Source organism: Mastomys coucha, unplaced genomic scaffold, assembly GCF_008632895.1.
Source record: "Mastomys coucha isolate ucsf_1 unplaced genomic scaffold, UCSF_Mcou_1 pScaffold23, whole genome shotgun sequence".
Lineage (NCBI taxonomy): Eukaryota > Metazoa > Chordata > Mammalia > Rodentia > Muridae > Mastomys > Mastomys coucha.
Genome location: NW_022196906.1, coordinates 34,311,215 through 34,330,158, shown reverse-complemented (window position 1 = coordinate 34,330,158; position 18,944 = coordinate 34,311,215). Strand labels below are relative to the sequence as shown.

Here is an 18,944-nt window from a genome sequence, read left to right as displayed (position 1 = left end):
GCCACATCGTATGGATAGTGAGTAACTAAAGGGCAGCTAAAGACTGCATTTCTAATTAAGTGAAAGTCACTCATACAATATGTGACTGATGGCCACTGTGTAAGTCAGCTCAGCTCTCTGCTAGCTTTGGGAGGTTGTCCGTATTATCTGTCATAAATAGGTGAAGGTCACCCCCAACCCCAGATGGATTGCAATGGATTTTCTAGTTGCTTTTAACATTTAAATTATATTTATTCATTTACTTATTTGGTTTCAGGGATAGGGGGCAGGATTTCTCTCTCTTTTTAAGATCTATCTATCTATCTGGGTTTTTTGTCTGCACATATACCTCTACACCACAAGGGTGTCTCATGCCTGCAGAGGCCAGAAAAGGGTGTCAGATTTCCTGAAACTGGAGTTACAGATGGTTGTGAGCACCATCTGGGTGCATAGTAAAGCACCCAGTTTACTTAATTTTTAAAAAAAATTTTTAAAAGAATTATTTATTTATGTATTATGAGTACACTGTAGCTGTCTTCAGACACACCAAGAGAGGATATTGGATCCCATTACGGACAGTTGTAAGCCACCATGTAGTTGCTGGGAATTGAACTCAGGACCTCTAGAAGAGGAGTTAGGGCTCTTAATGGCTGAGCCATCTCTCCAGCCTCCAAGCACCCAGTTTATTATGTTTTGACAGAGATTTAACAGTTACTGAACAGTGTGTTATGTCAACAGCCATAAAGAAAAGGAAAGAACAAGATTTGAAGGAGACTCGCCCCTGCCCCCTTTGAAGAACAAATATGGAAGCTGAGCCCAGTGCTGCCTATAATTTCAGCTATGCAGGAGGCTGAGCCAGAAGAACCTGGAGTTTGAGGCCAGCTTGTGCTAAATAATGAGATTCTGTTTAAACACAGCCAGGCATGATGACTTATACCTATAATCCCAGCATTGTCAAGGCAGAGACAAGAGGAAGGACCCTTGCAACTTTGAGGCCATCCTGGGCTACCTAGTTAAATTCCAGACAGCCTGGACTACAAAACAACACTCTGTCTCAAACTGTGCAAAGCAAACCCAAACAAATCAAATGAAGCACAGACACTGTGGGCATGTTTAGAGGTGAAAGAAATCTTCAACAGAAAAGTGTTTGTGGATTTTGGTGAGTGAGGAAAATATTGAGCTGCATTCTGAACATATAAATCTTTGTCCAGCTTCCTCTCTTACTGCAGGTTCCCATGGGAGCCAGTAGACAGAAGCGAGTCTCCAAAGCTGGTAAGCAGATTGGCAGTTTGCTCCCAGCCTGTGATTTTTCTAAGTACTATTTGAGACTATTAGGTGTGTTGTGTAAGAAGCTGGCAGCCTGTCACAATGTGTCCCAATCACATCTGTGTACCTATTTCTATTATTAGACTTTCCCATACTTGCTTGCCAGGTGACAAACAGAAACTGATTTTCTTTATTCTCCACTTCTCTGTTAACTCCTTTCTCTTCCTGAATATGCCTTTCCTACTGAAACTGTAAACTCTAGAGTCATCTATATGTGGAAGTATCATTCAGCATGGAAATACAGTTATCTCTTCCAGGTGTGACGGTGTAACTCTACTTGTCATGGACAGGGGCTCTTCACATTTTTTTTCTCTCATTGAGTATTTCTCTTGGGGCTGAGTGAAAGGACTCAATGGGTATGCAAAAGCACCTTCCGACAACCCAGAGGACCTGCGTTCAATCCATAGGCCCCACATGGTGGAAAGAGAGAACTGATTCTTTTTTTTTTTTCTTTTTTTGAGACAGGGTTTCTCTGCATAGCCCCGGCTGTCCTGGAGCTCACTCTGTAGACCAGGCTGGCCTCGAACCCAGAAATCTGTCTCTCAAGTGCTGGGATTAAAGGCGTGTGCCACCACTGCCCCGTTGAGAGAACTGATTCTTATAAGCGCTTCTCTGACTTCCACACACATGCTGTGACATGGGTGCATATTCCCACCCAAAAGAAAATTAAAAATGAATTTCCTCTAGATGGATATTATTGCTCAACAATAGAGTGTTTGCCTGGTATGCTTTAGGCCCTAGGTTTAACTCCCAGTACTGCAAAGACACCAGCATACCAAACAAGAGCAGACGAGGAACGAACGCTTTAAGAGTCTCTGTTTTTACCTTGTGGTCCCTTGGCAGTTTCAAAGTATCCATCAGGCAGCCAGCGGTGGCTATTCAGTACCCTTGGTATTCAGCACCTGCCACAATCTCTACCGTTTCTAAATCTCACTGCACTCTTTTAGGCATGTGTTGACCTTTCAGAAAGAGTAAATCCAGTCTCCCCCTGCTAAGAGGCAGAGTCAGGACTAGAACTTGAGTCTTTGTGATTCGGGCACGATGCCTCAAAATTTAATCCCCAGCTTTATAAATTGAGGATTAAGTAGTGACTAAACACAGTTAAGTCTCCATTTCTTGAGGAATTAGGCTAAGAGAGGATTAAGTGAGCTTGGCCCCGGGGTTATAAGGCCAATAAGAAGCAAAGGAAGGAAAAACGCGGGCTTGTCTGTTCCTACCACATCCACAGCTCAAGAGAGTTTATTTCTCCTTGTTTATTAAAGACAGCAGTAACTGTCGCTTGCAGTGTTTCGAACCTCCTGATTAGAGTGAGATAATTGTTGCTATTGCAGCAGTCAGTAGATTATTGCCAAAAGCAGAGAAATGGGCACCTTCATCTCTTTGATCTTGGTGTGGGTGGCTTCCATCAAGGTTGGGGAATACTGAGTTTCGTCTCGCAAGCCTCGTGACAGCTTGGATCCACCTGAATCTCAAATGCCCTCCAAACTTAGGAGAACAGTGGAGCATTGCCTTGGGAGAGGAAGAGCTAACTGTACTCAGGAAATGCCCTTCCAGAAAAGAGGCCGGGCACAGCGGCCGATTGTGCCTGGGCTCTGAACTACTGGGAAGCCAGAAGCCTAGAAGTTCAAGCCCTAGGGATGATGAATTCAAGGTCAACCTAGGAAACTTAGTGGGACTGTCTCAAAATAAAAGAGGACTGATGCTTCAGTGGGAGAGGACTTGCCAACACAGCAAAGACTCCATCCCCAGTACTGCAAAAATAAAAGAAGACTGCCTGGCGGTGGTGGCACACGCCTTTAATCCCAGCACTTGGGAGGTAGAGGCAGGTGGATTTCTGAGTTCGAGGCCAGCCTGGTCTACAGAGTGAGTTCCAGGACAGCCAGGGCTATACAGAGAAACCCTGTCTCAAAAAAACAAAAATAAATAAATAAAATAAAATAAAATAAAAATAAAAATAAAAAAAAAAGAAGACACTAAACTAACTAACATATCGGAAGGATAGCAGGTTCAATCTTTATCACAGGGACCAAGTGCATCTTCTTGTGGCTTATGAGGTTAGCTTCTGTTTTCTACCTGTGTGTCTGGTCCTTGAGGTGGGGAGGAGGATTGGAGTTCAAGGGGATCAAAGGACTCTGTCTACCATGCATTTCAGAGTTTCCCCACCATGGCCTGCCTTCTGAAGTGTGCTTCCTGAATTACTGTGGACTTCCCCCAGCCCTTCCCAGTGGTGTGTTAATGACCATCTAGGACAAACTTCTGCAGTACTAGGCACGTGGGGAACAAGTCTGGGGGTCTGCTGGTTCCCTCAGGTGTATTCAAGGATTCTCTGTGAGTGTGTGTATGTATGTGAGAGTGTGTGTGTATGCTAGTTTGTGTGTGTATGTGTTACTGTGTGAGTGTGTGCATGTCTAAGTGTGTGAGTGTATGCATATGTGAGGGTGTGTGCATGTTAGTGTGTGATGGTTTGTATATGCTTGGCCCAGGGACTAACACTATTGGAAGGTATGGCCCTGTTGGAGTAGGTGTGGCCTAGTTGGAGGAAGTGTGTCACTGTGGGTATGGGCTTTAAGACTTTCATCCTTGCTGCCTGGAAGCCAGTATGCTGCTAGCGGCCTTCAGATGAAGATGTAGATCTCTCAGCTCCTCCTACACTATGCCTGCCTGGATGCTGCCCTGCTTCAACCTTCATGATAATAGACTGAACCTCTGAACCTGTAAGCCAGCCCCAGTTACATAGTGTCCTTTATAAGACTTGCCTTGGTCATAGTGTCTGTTCACAGCAGTAAAACCCTAACTAAGATTGTGTGTGTATATATTAGTGTATCTGAGTATGTGAGTGTGTGTATGTCTGAGAGTGTGTCTGTGGAAGCCACATGTCAGCCTCAGGAGTCATTCCTCAGGTGCTGTCTCTCCTGTTTTTGAGACAGGGTCTCTCACTGGCCGAGTCCTCTAGGCTAGCTGGCCAGTGAGCCCCAGAGATCTGTCTGTTTCTACTTGCCCAGTACTAGGATTACAAGCATGAGCCACTTAGTGGAGTTGGATATCAGAATCAGCTGGCTTTGAACTGTCCCGCCTCTGTGTCTTGAGTACTGAGTGACAGGGATGTCCCATCTCCATGCTTGACTCCTTCCAATTTTAAATTCCAATGCAAAGAGCATGCTGATGAGAGACTCTGTTCTTTTACTGGCTCCAGAGAGAAATAACCTTCTGCTTTCTGTTCACAAAGTGCCTCATGTTTTGTGAAAGTCATCATTTTTTCAGTCTTGAATGTCGGATCCATGTCTGATTTACATCTTCTACCTATGCGTTGTCCTCTACAGAATGGTGTGTTTTCCATGGCGTGCCATCCAGTGTTGCACAGTGGTTAGCTAACATGGGCACTGCTATCCAAGCCTCACATATGTTTGCTCTTATAAACCTTACTATGGCTTCGTGTGGGAAGAAATAGAAGTAATGTCCCCTATCAGTAGCTGTCACTCCGGTAGGAGATGAATCACTCAGAGTCATACAAGTAAGACGTGAGCTGTGATCCCTAGGAGGCCTGCCTTTTTCTGAAGGGAAAAAGGGAAATGAAGGAGGAGTGGACTTGGGGGAAATGGTAAGTGACAGGGATGGTCTAGGAGGAGAGGAGGGAGGGAAAACTTAGGTCAGGATGTAATGTATGAGAGAATAAAACAAAATGGGGTATCAGTTCAACCCATAGCAGTGTATACTAGACATGTGTCCCCTTCCTACTTCAGGAACATGCTATGTGGCCTAGGCTTCAGGTTCTACTCAGTCACTTCCTCGATACTGCCCTCTGTTGGCTTTGTTGAGTGTGTGTGTGTGTGTGTGTGTGTGTGTGTGCGCGCGCGCGCGCATGTGTATGTATCTTGCAAGTGCCAGAAGACAACCAAGATAGATAGTTCTTTCTTTACACAGTATGAGTTCTGGAGATTGAACTCAGGTTCCAGGTCTCAGGACTTGGAGGCAAGAGTCCTCACCCTCTGAGCCATCTTGTTGGCCCCTAGTTAGTATTTATCAGTTACTTGGAACCCATTTTGAAGGTGACCAGTTATTTTTATTTCCTGTTAGCTGAATTTTCCAAACCATGAAAAGACCAGAAGAGGGCACTCAAAAATCCACTCATTCTGGTGACTGAGGTGCTAACTTGGTTATGATTCGGGAAACAACAGTGCCATCTAGTGGAGTAGCTTGCTAATATCAGGGTCAAATCTCCCTTCTTCCCTCCCTTTTTCTCTCCCTCCCCACGTTCTTTTTCTGAGACAGGGTTTCTGTGTAGCCCTGGCCGTCCTGGAACTCACTTTGTAAAGACCACGGTGTCTCGAACTCATAGATATCCAACTGCTTCTGCCTCCTGTAGCATGAAATAGAAAAAAATTCCATGCGATTGCGGGCTAGGCACTGGCTGGTGGTCTCTGTGTGTTCCCAGCCTTGCATACAGGCTGAGACTACATTTTTCCCTTTGCCAAAACCCGTCCCACCAAAGATGGCTCTGCCGCTCCAGAGCCCCGAAACAGCTCTCTCCTCTCCGTAGCTGGCTGCCACCAAATCCACTCAGCACTCCCAATTTTCCACAAATGGCTGGGGTGCACTTCTCAGAAACCCATGCTCTGCTGTGGCTACTTTTCCCAGGAGCTCAGTTGAGTCGCAGCGAGAAGGAAAGCATCGCACAATCTCTTTGGATTATGGGATCTCTTTGAATTAACTTAGTTTTACTCTTTGGATGCTAGAAGACGGGTATGGTGGGTAGGAACTGCTAACCCGTTAGTGCCAAAGTAGATCAAGGCCAGCCTATTCCTCAGAGAGGCTGGAGCGCTCACCTTGGTCTTTTGGGTTAGTTGAACCCACTGACTATTATAAATGTTATAGGAACCCTGAACTTTAGACGCCCCTCTTCTGCTTTTCCCGCCAAGTACTTTCCATGGCGTACATTGTCATATCTATCTTGAGGATTGCCTTTGGAGCTGTGCGACTTGGAATTTCTTCTCCAGCACCCACCCCCATCCTACGGCACTTGATAAGAATTAATCAGAAGACGCCAATATGAAATTTCATGGGTCAGCAACACTGGAGCAAAGTTCTGTTACAAGATGTTTTAAATATATATTACCATGTTACATAAAATTCTGCCTTTTTTTTCTTTGAGACAGTTTCTCTGTAGCCTTGGCTATCTTGGTAGACCAGGCTGGCTTCGAACTCATAGAGATCCGCCTGGCTCTGCCTCTGCCTCTGTCTCCCAAGTGCTTGCTTTTGAACTGAGCTCCGTATTCACCCATCCCTCAGAATAGGAAGAGCGGGGGCTTTGCCTGTTCCCTTCCTCACTCTCAGCCCTCCCTGGGGGCAGGGACCTGGTAGGTGGGGCAGATCCCAATCAGATATTCTTGGCAGTCTCCCTCCCTTGTAGCTTACAAGCCCCTCCCTCTCCTACCACAGAGCTCCTTGGGGGTTTGGGTGCGTATGGATCACTGCCCTGTCAGATTGCTTAAATCGCAAAGTCGGAAGCTGTCAGTGCTTGCCTACCTCCATATACACACTTGGGGATCCGGGAAGTAAGTTAGGCCCTTCCTTCTGCAGTCTGGACAGCAGCATAGTTTGCCTTGGACATCATGAGAGTGACTGTCAGCCAGTTAGTGTCTTTTCTCAGCTTAGCACCCACCCCTGCTTCCACTGGAACATTCTGCTTTCTCTTGGTTTTGTGATCCCAATTCTTTTCTTTTTTTTTTTAAAGATTTATTTATTTATTATATGTAAGTACACTGTAGCTGTCTTCAGACTCTCCAGAAGAGGGCATCAGATCTCATTACGGGTGGTTGTGAGCCACCATGTGGTTGCTGGGATTTGAACTCAGGACCTTCGGAAGAGTAGTCAGTGCTCTTAACCACTGAGCCATCTCTCCAGCCTGTGATCCCAATTCTTTGTGTAGTTGAAGTCTGCACGACCTGTCCCAAAAGATGAGAAAGCTGGAGAAGTAGTAACGTTCACATACTGCATCTTTTCCCCAGCAGCCAGCAGAGCAGCCAACAGAGCAGCCACGATGATGACTCCAGCAGGTTCCTGAGTCCTCGGGTGCGCGAAGAAAGGTAAGTTTGAAGAAATGGGAGTATCTGGGAGGAGTGGGAAAATGGCAGAGAATGGGGGTGAGATGCCTCTGCTGCTTCCGCTGTGTGTGAGCGCTCCCAGAAGTGGAAGAGGAGGCATCTGGTCTTTGTCCTTGGAAAATGACTGGAAAGAGAAACTGTTGCCCAAGAGTCCAGAGGGAACAACACTACTGCAGATGCTGAAGGCATGGGGGCTGGGTCTCCAAGGGAGGAAGCCAACTGCAGACCAAAGGCTCTGGGCAGGCTTAGGAGTTGAGTCATGTTTTTACTATGTTTTTTGTTTTTTTGAGAGAGAGAGGATTTCTCTGTGTAGTCCTGACTGTTGGGAACTGGCTTTGTAGACCAGACTGGCCTTGAACTCACAGAGACCACCTGCCTCTGCCTTCCAAATTCTGGGATTAAATGCATGTACCATACTTTAAAGGTTGAATGTAGCATGACTTAAATAAGGAAAAGGAATTTTGTTTCATTTTTGTTTGGGGTAAGGTATTTTGTACTCGAGCAGTTTGTCTGTCCTGGGATGGGCACTTGAGGTCCCTGAAGGCCAGATCATTTGGAGTGGATCGGATTGTGTGTGTTGGGAGTTATTGGAGAAGAGGTGGAGGCTCCTAAATGCTGGCCTGAGGATTTGAGAGTTGCTGGTTTTGCATTAGGGATATGAAGACCAGCCAGGATCTGTTTCATTATTGCTGTGAGTATAAACAGAAGGTCTTCTGGTCATGAATTAAGTTACTTTTTATATAAATCAAGGAAAGATGATTGGCCTGCCGTGTTGAACCTTGACCTCGAGCCTCCAGCACACAGAACACACATTCTGAATTATAGCGGCAGACAGGGCAGCAGATGGGGAAAAGAAAGCCACAGGGGCTCTGGGTTTTGTTAATTTTGGGTCAGCCTCTTGCTATGTAGCTTAGGACTGAACTTGGGATCCTCCTTACCCACTTTCCTCAAGGCCTGGGATTATAGGGTGCTTGGCTTGAGGTACATGTTTTAAAGGACGAAATCAATTGTATATGAAAAGATCATTTACTGAAAAGATTTTTTTTAATTTATTTATTTTATTTTATGTGTATGAGTACACTATAGCTGTGCAGATGGCCGTGAGCCATCGTGTGGCTGCTGGGAATTGAACTCAGGATGGCTTCCGGCTCTGCTTGTTCCGGGCCCGCTCGCTCCCGCCCAGCTCACTCCAGTGTAATACACTGTAGCTGTCTTCAGAGCACCAGAAGAGGGTGTCAGATCTCATTATGGGTGGTTGTGAGCCACCATGTGGTTGCTGGGATCCAAACTCAGGACCTTCAGAAGAGCAGTTGGTGCTCTTACCCACTGAGCCATCTTGCCAGCCCCCTACTTAAAAAAATTTTTAAATTATATTTAGTATATGCACGTGTGTGAATGGGGGGGTATATGTGTGTGTTTATTTGTATGTTTGGATGCATGTGGAGATTAGAAGACCATTTTCAGGAGGTCCGTTTTCTTCTTTTACCATGTGAGTCTTGGAGATTGAATTTGGTTTTTCAGGTTTGATGGCAAGCTTCTTTACCTGGTAAGCCATCTTGCCACCTCAAGGTACATTTTTGGGGGGATGGAGGTGAGTGGGTGGCAGTTTATGCCTATAACCCAGCACTCTGGAGTCAGGACTAGGGAGATCCCTGGAAGTGTAAAGCCAGTCTAGTCTACATAGCTGTAGACCTGCCCAAGTCACATACGGAGACCCTGTTTCGAAAAACACAAAAATTATTTTGTAAGTCTAATATTGACTAACTTGAAAGGTTTTCTTGTAAAAAAGAACATGGGGTTTTTTCATTTATGAGCCCCATAAAAGCCAATAACTGACCCTGCTGCCCGAATCTCAAGTGCTAGGGTTACAGAGCTACCCTACCCCACCCTTTTTCAGAGGGTCTTTGAAGGGGGTGTTCGTGATTGTGATCTGCATGAAACTGAGCAGATCTAGTTAGTGTATAGTGATCCGTTTTTTCAAAATGGATTTTGCAGTTAAGAGAATGGTTCTGAAGCAGTGTCATTTTAAGAGTGTGTAAAAGTCGTGGCCTGGTGGCACACACCAACAGTCCAGGGGAAGGGATAGGTGGATCGCTGTATTTAGCCTGGTCTTCAGAATGAGTTCCAGGACAGCCAGGGCTAAACAGAGAAACCCTGTCTCAAAAACAAAAACAAACAAACAAGCAAGCAAGAGCTGGCTGACAGAAGGAGGTTAGATGAGAAAGGAGGATGTTCTTGGTGAATGTAATGTCACTCACTTCGGAGCTAGGTCTCACCATAGCTGGCCTTTGTGCTTCCACATTGCTGGGTACAATCACGGGCTGCCATTCCCAGCTCTATATACAAAATCCTACAAAATGGGATTGAAAGAGAATTAGAGTAGTGTAAGTTGTAAAAGAGAAGCATTCAGCTCAGGTTAGAATGAAGGTTTGTGTGACATCATAGGCCTTAACAAGTAATGGACCCCCACTTCACGGAGAAAGCAAGCCATAGACAGGTAGTATGTCAAAAGAGACTGTCCCGAGCCAGCATGCCAAGCTCTCTCTAAATGCTGTGTTTGAATTCTGTCCCATTTCTCAGTTTTATGCCCGTTATTAGCCCAAATGAGTGGTTCAGTCCAACCTAGATGAAGTCATTGTGGATGTGTAGCCCCCCCCCCAACACTAATTAATCAAAATACTTAATCAGTTTTGATCTGAGTATTCTTTCGATCCCCAGAGTAGCTTATGCATTTCTGTGGCTGTACAGATTTTTAGCATGTATACCCTAAAAATAAATGGCCTAGAGTCCCCAAGCCAGCTCTCTCTTCTGTGCTTGTGAGCTGAGTGTCTCGGGATGAGTGCTGCCTAGGACATCAGTGTGATGTCCTCAGCTGTACTTCATCTTTTGGGGCCTATTGCCAGCCCCTCTCTTTCTGCCCGTTACCATTGTTGCTTGGACCATAACAGGGGGAGAGAACCAAATAGTGAATTACATGTAACCCCGACCACAGCCTCCCCAGCATACCCTGTCTCTTGGATGTTGCTACTTAAACAGACCTGCTTTTGGTTGGCTGCTTAGAAGTGGACGCTGGTAAACATTACATTCAGCCACCTTGTCTGGCCATGTGTACCTCCATAAAAAGTTCTCCTTTAGACTTGTAGCCTCTAGAAAAGCTCCCTAAATTTCTTTCCCATGCAGAACCTGCTCAGTTTCCCTAACCTCTTCATGGTGGAGTATGGACATTATTTGCCTCGGCTTGCTTGGTGTCTTAGGGTTTTACTGCTATGAACAGACATCATAACCAAAGCAGCTCTTTTTTTTTTTTTTTAAGATTTGTTTATTATTATATTTAAATGTACTGTAGCTGTCTTCAGACACACCAGAAGAGGGCATCAGATCTCATTATGGATGGTTGTGAGCCACCATGTGGTTGCTGGGATTTGAACTCAGGACCTTCGTAAGAGCAGTCAGTGCTCTTAGTCGCTGAGCCATCTCTCCAGCCTCCAAAGCAACTCTTATGAAAACAACATTTAGTTGGGACTGGTTTACAGATTCAGAGGTTCATTCAGTCCATTATCATCAAGAGGGGAACATGGCAGCATCCAGGCAGGCATGGTGCTGGAGGAGTCCAGAGTTCTACGTCTTCATCTGAAGGCTGCTAGGAGAATACTGACTTCCAGGCAACTAGGATGAAGGTCTTAAAGCTCACACCCACAGTGACACACCTACTCCAACAGGGCCATACCTTCTAATAGTGCCACTCCCTGGGCCAAGCATATACAAACCATCACCCTTGACATCTGTCGAAAGTGTGCTTTGGGTGGGGTGGGCCCTGTATATGCTCCCATCTGAGATGCCCAGGTGCTGCCCTGTGTTTGCTATGGTCACTCCTAGAGATGCCTTCTCTTCTTGGGTTCCTTCTACTTGTGAGAACAAGTTCTCAGGGTCATACCCTATTCTTGAGTCTTCCTTTAATACATTTTCACCTATCATTGGGCTGTAATGGACTGAGATTTGAATCTAAAGAGAATTTCTGTAGTAATGAGGATGTGGCCCATGTGCCTGACTCTGAGTTGTGTGTGTGTGTGTGTATGTGTGTGTGTGTGTGTGTGTGTGTGTGTGTGTGTGTGTGTGTGAGTGAGGGCCAGTGATGCTGGTGGAGATCAAAGGTCAGTCTCTGGTGTATTTCTGGTGTATTTCTCCAGGTGCTGTCCACTCTCTATCTCCTTTCCTTTCTCCCTCCCTCCTTCCTTTTCTGCTTTCATTTTTCCTTTTTTCTTTTTCTTTTTCTTTTCTTTTCTTTTCTTTTTTTTTTTAATTCCATGTAGAAGAGAGGCAAGGCCTCTCATTGGCCTGGAACTCATTGATTAAACTACCAGTGAGCCCCAGGGATCCATTTGTCTGTGTCTCCCCCATGCTGGCTGTGATTATAAGCTCAGGGCTCCTGGAAATGGAACTTCTGCTTATGTCAGGAAGCATTTTCCTGGCTGAGCTATGCTTCCAGCACTTCACTCCTTTTGGAAGACTTCACTGTCTCATTAACAGCCACATTTCCTGTGCTGTAAGTCTTTCCTGTAATCTTCCCATTTACTCTGTGGCATTCCTCTGGGGCTTCGTGGGGGGCAAAGGCAGCAGGGACTGACAGTGGCCAAGAATGAGGCTGTCTGTGGCTGCTTCTAATACTCTGCATCATGAAAGTTTGCTTTATAGAGCAGGCAAAAATTAATATTTATTTTTTGAAGATTCTTAAAATTCTTTAAAATTATAGTTTTTTTAAAATAAGATACTCTTTTAGTTGGTTTAATAAAACATTGATTCTTTCCAACCCGTGCCAAGTCCAAGAGGGACATAATATTTAAAGACAAGATAATCACCTTAACTCCAACTGTGCATCACCTCACAATAGGCTAATCACCATGTGATTGTCTCATTGTGTGGATATTACGAAATGCTCACATAAACTGAGATGGTTGTAGCATCTCTAGGAATCTAATCTTACTGGACTAGCTCCATTGTTGAGTGAAGTGAGCTTATGTAACTTGTGACTGTCTTAACAATTGTAAATGAACTGTCTCTATCTGGTCAAATTGGGGCAACAGTGATTTCCGGGGCAGCTATGACGTCAAGGAGAAAGGTTAATTTTATGTAATGAATCCATTTACTGGGAAGTGGGTATGGAGTCAGAAGGAGGGCTGTCTCGGGAGTTAGACACTTCTACACTCTGCCAGGTTTCCAGTAAAAAGGAAAAAAAGAGGGAACTAACTGTGTGTGTGTGTGTGTGTGTGTGTGTGTGTGTGTGTGTGTAGACCATTAATCCACTTTGCTGCTTCTAGGAGAGACCAGTGCCAAGATGAAATATTAGTCTTTAGGTTCACCCTCAACTAGACCAATTAGTTTCTCAGGTACCCAGAACTCAGTCCGTTTCTCCCAGTGGCAGGGACTTGTAAACAAAGCCCAGATTGTAGGAAAGGAGCTGTTTGACTGAGGCCCCATTGTGTGCAGCAGGTGAGTTTCAGGAGAATGTGGTCTCGGCTGACCTCGGTACCTTTCAGCAGCAGGAAAGTTGAGAGATGAAATGGAGGTGCAGGTATGTAAATGCCAAGGCCTGGCTGCAGCACCCTGCCTCTGCAACCAGAGTGTGCATTCCTATAGACATCCCTGTGTGCAGACATGCATGCCACTAGTCTTTATAAGATATCCAAAGGATGCAGGCAAGCTGCTAGAGCCCAGCTCCAAGATGGGTGGAGGAGCCCTGGCTGCTGATGGGGCCTGCTCTGTTGGTAAGAGCAAATACCTTATAGCCAGGCACATTTTATTTGCAAGACTTTCTTTTCTCCTGTTTTTTTGTTTGTTTGTTTTTGTTTCGTTTTGTTTTCAAGCAAACCAGTCTGGCCTCAAACTAATTGTTATAACTGAGGATGACATTGAAATCTTGTTCCTCTTAAAATTTTCAAGTGCTGGAATTAAAGGTCTATGCTACCTACACCTGATTTTCTTGATTTCTTCTTAAATGGATGGATTTATTTATTTATTTATTTATTTATTTATTTATTTATTTATTTGAGGTGGTGGAAATCAAACCCAGGGCTTTTCACATGGCAAGAAAACTCTCTCTCACTGAACTACATCCCTGGCTCTAAATGCTTTTTTGTTGTTAGTCTTTTGAGATAATGTCTCACTATGGGTGGCTGTGTAGCCCTGGCTGGCCTAAGTCATGGTTACAATGTAGACCACGATGGTCTTTGATCTTTTGACAGTCCTGCCTGACCCTCATGAGGTCTGGTATTACAGGTATCATGTAGGTGGTAACTGAGTATGTTATCATATATTTATATATTAATTTCCTTATTTTTTCATTCATTCATTTACTTACTTACTTAGTTACTTACTTACATACTTGAGACACAGTCTCATTATGTATCTCTAGCTGGCCTGACTCTCCCTACATATAGATCAGTCAGGATTTGAACTCACAGAGATATGCCTGCCTCTACCTCCCCAATGCCACCATAAAGACATGTCTCCATGTCTAACTGTAACTATAATTACTTGGCTTTTCTCACCTTTTCACTTGTAAAGGTCTATTGTTTATAATATCTAGTGAAGAATAGCTAAAATACTATATGTAAAGTGCTAGGCATTAGGTAGGTGATAAATAAACTAGGTACCTGGTGTTAAGTAAATGGTAGGTTTGTTTGTTTGTTGTTATTGTTGTTTTTACTCTCATTTTACCTTCCAGTGAGACTTGATTCTTGAATAGGGTTATGCAGTTATGCTCTACTGACCTGGAAGGAAAGGCATGGAAGGGTCTTATGAGGCCTCACTGAGCTGAGAGTGATTGGCAGTTGATAACTGCTGGGGGAGGGAGAATTGCCCATGCTCCAGTGGGAGTCGCCCACCCTTGTTCCTAGGGCAGCACTGATTTGGACTCCGTGGGGTATAAAATAACAACAGTAACAAAGAGGAGTGGACATGAAGTTGGGAGGGGAATGGAGAAGGAGTATTCGTGGAGGAGTGGGTGCTAGATATGATCCAAATACATTCTATGCATATATGGGATTCTCAAAGGATAAATGAAAATATATGCCTAAGAGATTATCTGGATAAAAAATGTTGGTGGGATTCAGAGCACCTGCAAATGCAAAGTCCAGACACTGGTGGATAAACAGACTAAGGAGTGACATCACCCTTCAGTCTTGTTAATAGTGAGGCACACTTGCAAATGAGTGTATGATATCATTATGGACAAATTATACATTCAGTAGCAACACAGAATCCTTCTTAAGTTCTAAACTGTGCAGTGAGTCCTCTACATGTTATCTTAACAGCACTCTTTCTGTGGTCCTATCAAGCTGATACTGTTTTTGTTTTTGTTGTTGTTGTTTTGTTTGTTTGTTGTGTTTCCCAACTTTTAGGAGACTTGAGGCCCAATGAAGTTAAGCATCTGCCTGGGACTGGCTTACCAGTTCTTGGGGTGGAGGCTAGGAGGTGCATCCACACCGACTCTGAAGGATGATGCTTCAGCTGAGAGCTCAGGGATGAGTGGGAGTGTCACATGGACAGCATTCCTAGGAAAGGAACAAGATGTACACATGCATGGGGGTGTGAGAGGGCTAGAGAAAGCAGAGGGAGGGAGCCACAGATACTTAAGTCTGCTGTCCTAGGAGGGGGCTTCTGTTAAGAGGCCAGGGAAGATTATCAGAGGCCAGGGAAGATTATCAGAGCAGGTGGAGAGTCTTTGATGCCCTGTGAGGAGTGCTCTGGATTGACAGGAAACCTTGGAGAGATCTGAACAGATGCAATGCCCTGTGTCTACCTGGGCAACCTTACAAACAGAGGCTTTCTGAGGCAGCCTCAAGTTGCTTAGTCAGGCCTTGAACTTGCTTCGTAGCCTAGACTGGCCCTGAATGCTTGGATCGTCCTGCCTCCCTCTTTTAAACTGCAGGCATTTATTAATGAAAGTTAATGAACTTGCAGAGTTAGTCTTCCTTCATCTTCCTTCTTATTAAAGGTAGAAAAGAATTAGACAAACAAAAAAAATGCCCTATTGAGTTTAATTTGGGTTGTTTACAAAATATTTACAGATTTCTGAGCCACTTGTCAGTGGCTACACTACGGGGGAAATGCCTTTCCCTCCTCCAGCAACCATTAACTGGGTATAAATCCTCAGGGAAAGGTGGGGTCTCAGAGCCCCTCACCCTCATGCATTTATGTGTGTGGGTTCACAAAGGTGTGCTCGTGGGGGCTAGAGATGAACTTTCGATGTCTTTGTTGAGGTTAAGTCTGTCTTTGAGACCGATTCTTGCTAACTGAGCAAGGCTGGCTGACTTCTTTCCCAGCACTAGGATTACAAATGTGTCTGTCTACTTGGCCTTTTTCTCTGGCTGGCCAGAGACTGAACTCGGGCCCTTTTGCTTGTGTAGTAAACACCTCATCAAGTTAGCTGTCTCCAGGCCCTCTTAAAGAACAAAGAAACAACAACAACAACAACAGTGGTCCCACTATGTGGTGAGGCTGGCCTCTCACTCACAATTCTTCTGTCTCAGCTTCCCAAATGATGGGGTTGCAGGTGTGTGTGTGCCAAGATGTGCCGTGGTTTGAGGTGCAGACCCTTGGGAGTACAAACAGATGGACTGGAAGCAGATAACACATCACCTATTTAGTCTCTTAAATATTTATTGAGGATATACTATATGTCATCCACTCTAGGCATCACATACAGCCACAATCAAGTTAGCTACGTTGATGCTTGCTGTCCAGTGAGAGGAAATAGACACGGAACAAAGAAGCTACCAAGTCGTAGGAAAGGCTCTGTGGAGAATGAAAGAGGGGGATAAAGCCTGCAAGGACGGAGGTAGGCAGGGAGGAGTTACTGCCATGGCAACATTGAGATCGTGGCCAGATGGTATATTTCTGAATGGCGGTAGTGAGGACAGAAAAAGAGGAGCCAATTAAAAATGTGAGAAATGGAGCTGATGGGAGTGACATCCAGGTTGGGAGGCTGTTCGGGATGAACCTGAGTTTTTCTGGCTTGTGCAGTGGAGAAAGGCAGTACAAGTCTGGAGGCTAAGCACCTCCTACGCTGTAAAATCATGACTCTAACACAGTGGTTCTGAACCTTCCTAATGCTGCAACCCTTTAACACAGCTCCTCATGTTGTGGTGACCCCCAACCATATGGTTATTTCCATTGCTACTTCATAACTGTAATTTTGCTACTGTTATGAATAGCACTGTAAATATCTGATATGCAGGCTATATGACATGTGACTCCTATGAAAGGGTCATTTGGCCCCTAAGGGGTCGTGATCCACAGGTTGAGAACCATTGTTCCAGCACATACCACGTGATATTGAGGGAAGTCAGGAGGTATCTCTGTGTCTCATTCTTCTCCTTTGTAAAATTCGTGTAATAATCATACCTCATAGTCTTGTGCAAATTAAACCCATTGTATGGGTGATGATTTATAATAAGGATGTGCCCCGTCCATGGCTAGTGTTTTGTATGCACTTGCATTAAGTATTATTAACATACTGTGTATGTTCAGAAGAATTTGAAGTGTAGCTATGATTAGTGAGTTTTAATTTTGGCATACAGAGTGTGAACTGCTACTTGATACATGCAAATGGAGAGGCAGATTAGGCAGGAGCTGTGAAGTTCAGTTGACAGAGCTTAAATTGTACTTGATTGGAGATTCGGGGTAACTTAGTGGAGAGGTTGCCCTAGTGCGCTGGAGGTCTCAGATCCCTTCCCCAGCACAGCAAACATTCAAAGATCGGCTTTAGGCTGTGAGGGAACTGGATGTGCATATACAGGTGTGGGAGGAGGGAGGTCCTTGGAGCTGAGTGGAATCCCAGCCTGCTCTCCTGGGCTGTGCTCCTACTGAAGTGTAAGGAAGCCAGGTGTCTGGGAGACAAGGAGGAGAGAGCCAGAGGGTAGGAAAAGAGACACTTCCAGGGAGTGGTAAGCATGGTGCATGCCAGAGGTCCAGGTGCAGTCATTGGTGATGGAGGAGGAGGGAGGATGTGACTTCAGGATCTCTTCTTCAGAGCATTGAGGAATGACATCATCCCTAAGGCGGGATGTGAACAGTCTAGAGGTTGGGTATTTGTGTTACATTATTTATTTATTTATTTAAACTTTAAAATCGCATCTCTCTCTCTCTGTGTCTCTCTGTCACTGTCTGTCTCTTTGTCTCTGTCTGTCTGTCTGTCTGTCTCTGTGCATGTGTAGAAGGAAGCATGTAATCAATGTGCACATGTAGTAAGTAGTCAGAGACCAACTTTCAGGAGTCGCTTCTTTCCTTCCATGTGGGATTCAGGGATGCTACTGAGAGTCTCAGTCCTGGAGTCAAGAACCTGTGCCTGCTGAAGGGTCTAAAATACCTATTGTGCGTGTGCCTGGACACGAATACCACAGCATGTGTGTGAGGCCAGCGAGCAATTTTGTAGAGTTTGTGCTCTTTTCTGTCTCTCTAGTTTGAACTCTGCTCTCCAGGTTTGTCTAGGGAGAGCCTTCACTTCAGCCTGCTGGGCAATCTTGCTGACCCCCTAATTTATTTATTTTTTTTAAAAACCATCCAGGCAGCGGTAGTGCATAACTTTAATCCCATAACCGCAAGGCAGAGTCTGGGAGATGTCTGTGTTCTTAGCCAGCTTAGTCTAGAGAAAAAGAGTTCCAGGACAGCCAGGGAGAAACCCTGTCAAGAAAAACAAAACAACAAACAAACTGTCATCCACTGGGAGGCTGGAGAGAGAGATTAATGGACGAAGTGCGGTGAGAGCTGGAGTTTGTATTCCTAGCATCCACATAAAAGCTATATAGGGATGTAGCCCATCTGGAGTCCCAGTGCTTAGGAAGTGGAGGTAAAGCATCCTTGTGGACGGGCTAGCTAGCTGGACTAGTTGAGTCATTTGCAGGTTCCATGAGACCTTGCTTCAAGTAAAAAGGAAAGAGAGCAAGGAAGACCCCTAAAATCAGCCTTCGCCTCCAGATGTGGGTGCGTACAGACAGACAGACACCTGTATCAGTTTCTCTGCTGAGTTCCTGCCTTGGCTTCCCTCAATGATGGACTCTAACCTGTAAGATATAACAAACCCTTTCCTCTCCAAGTTGCTTGTCCAACTTGTCCTCCATAGCCAGTTTCGGCAGTACAATAGCTCCACCTACCTGTCTAGCCACTGAATTCTCCATGGCCCTGCTTGACTCAGGTGATCTTTACCTTAAGGAAGGAGCCAAGTAGGAATCCCTCTGGGAGCAGTGCCCGGCTGCCCCTCCTTTCCCTCCAGCGCCAGCAGCTGACATCACATGCAGGTACACCTCCAGCCTCCCTGTCTGAGGACAGAGGGAGCAGACGCTTGCCAAATATCCAGAGCACTGCCAGATGTGGAAGGACGGGAGAGAGCTCTGCATGGAACTGTGGCTCAAAGAGAAGGCAGGGGAGACAATGATAGCATAGAACACACAAACCCTCTCACACTGGGCCGGCGTTCTGTATGGGACAGCCGAGGATGGAGATTGTGTGGGGAGGAGTTCACAGTCGACTGCTGGGGCAGCT

General features: G+C 45.2%; 1 protein-coding gene across 4 annotated transcripts in view; it reads left to right on the top strand.

Annotated features, from left to right (window-relative positions):
- Gramd1b (GRAM domain containing 1B) overlaps window positions 1–18,944 on the top strand; it is a 164,437-nt gene that overhangs the window by 36,368 nt on the left and 109,125 nt on the right. For 3 of the 4 annotated variants that reach the window (XM_031344600.1, XM_031344599.1, XM_031344598.1), the window contains exon 2: window positions 7,311–7,388. In XM_031344600.1, coding sequence (XP_031200460.1) covers window positions 7,311–7,388 — 78 coding nt within the window. The remainder of the gene's footprint in view (window positions 1–7,310; window positions 7,389–18,944) is intronic. The other variant, XM_031344601.1, reaches the window with a different exon arrangement.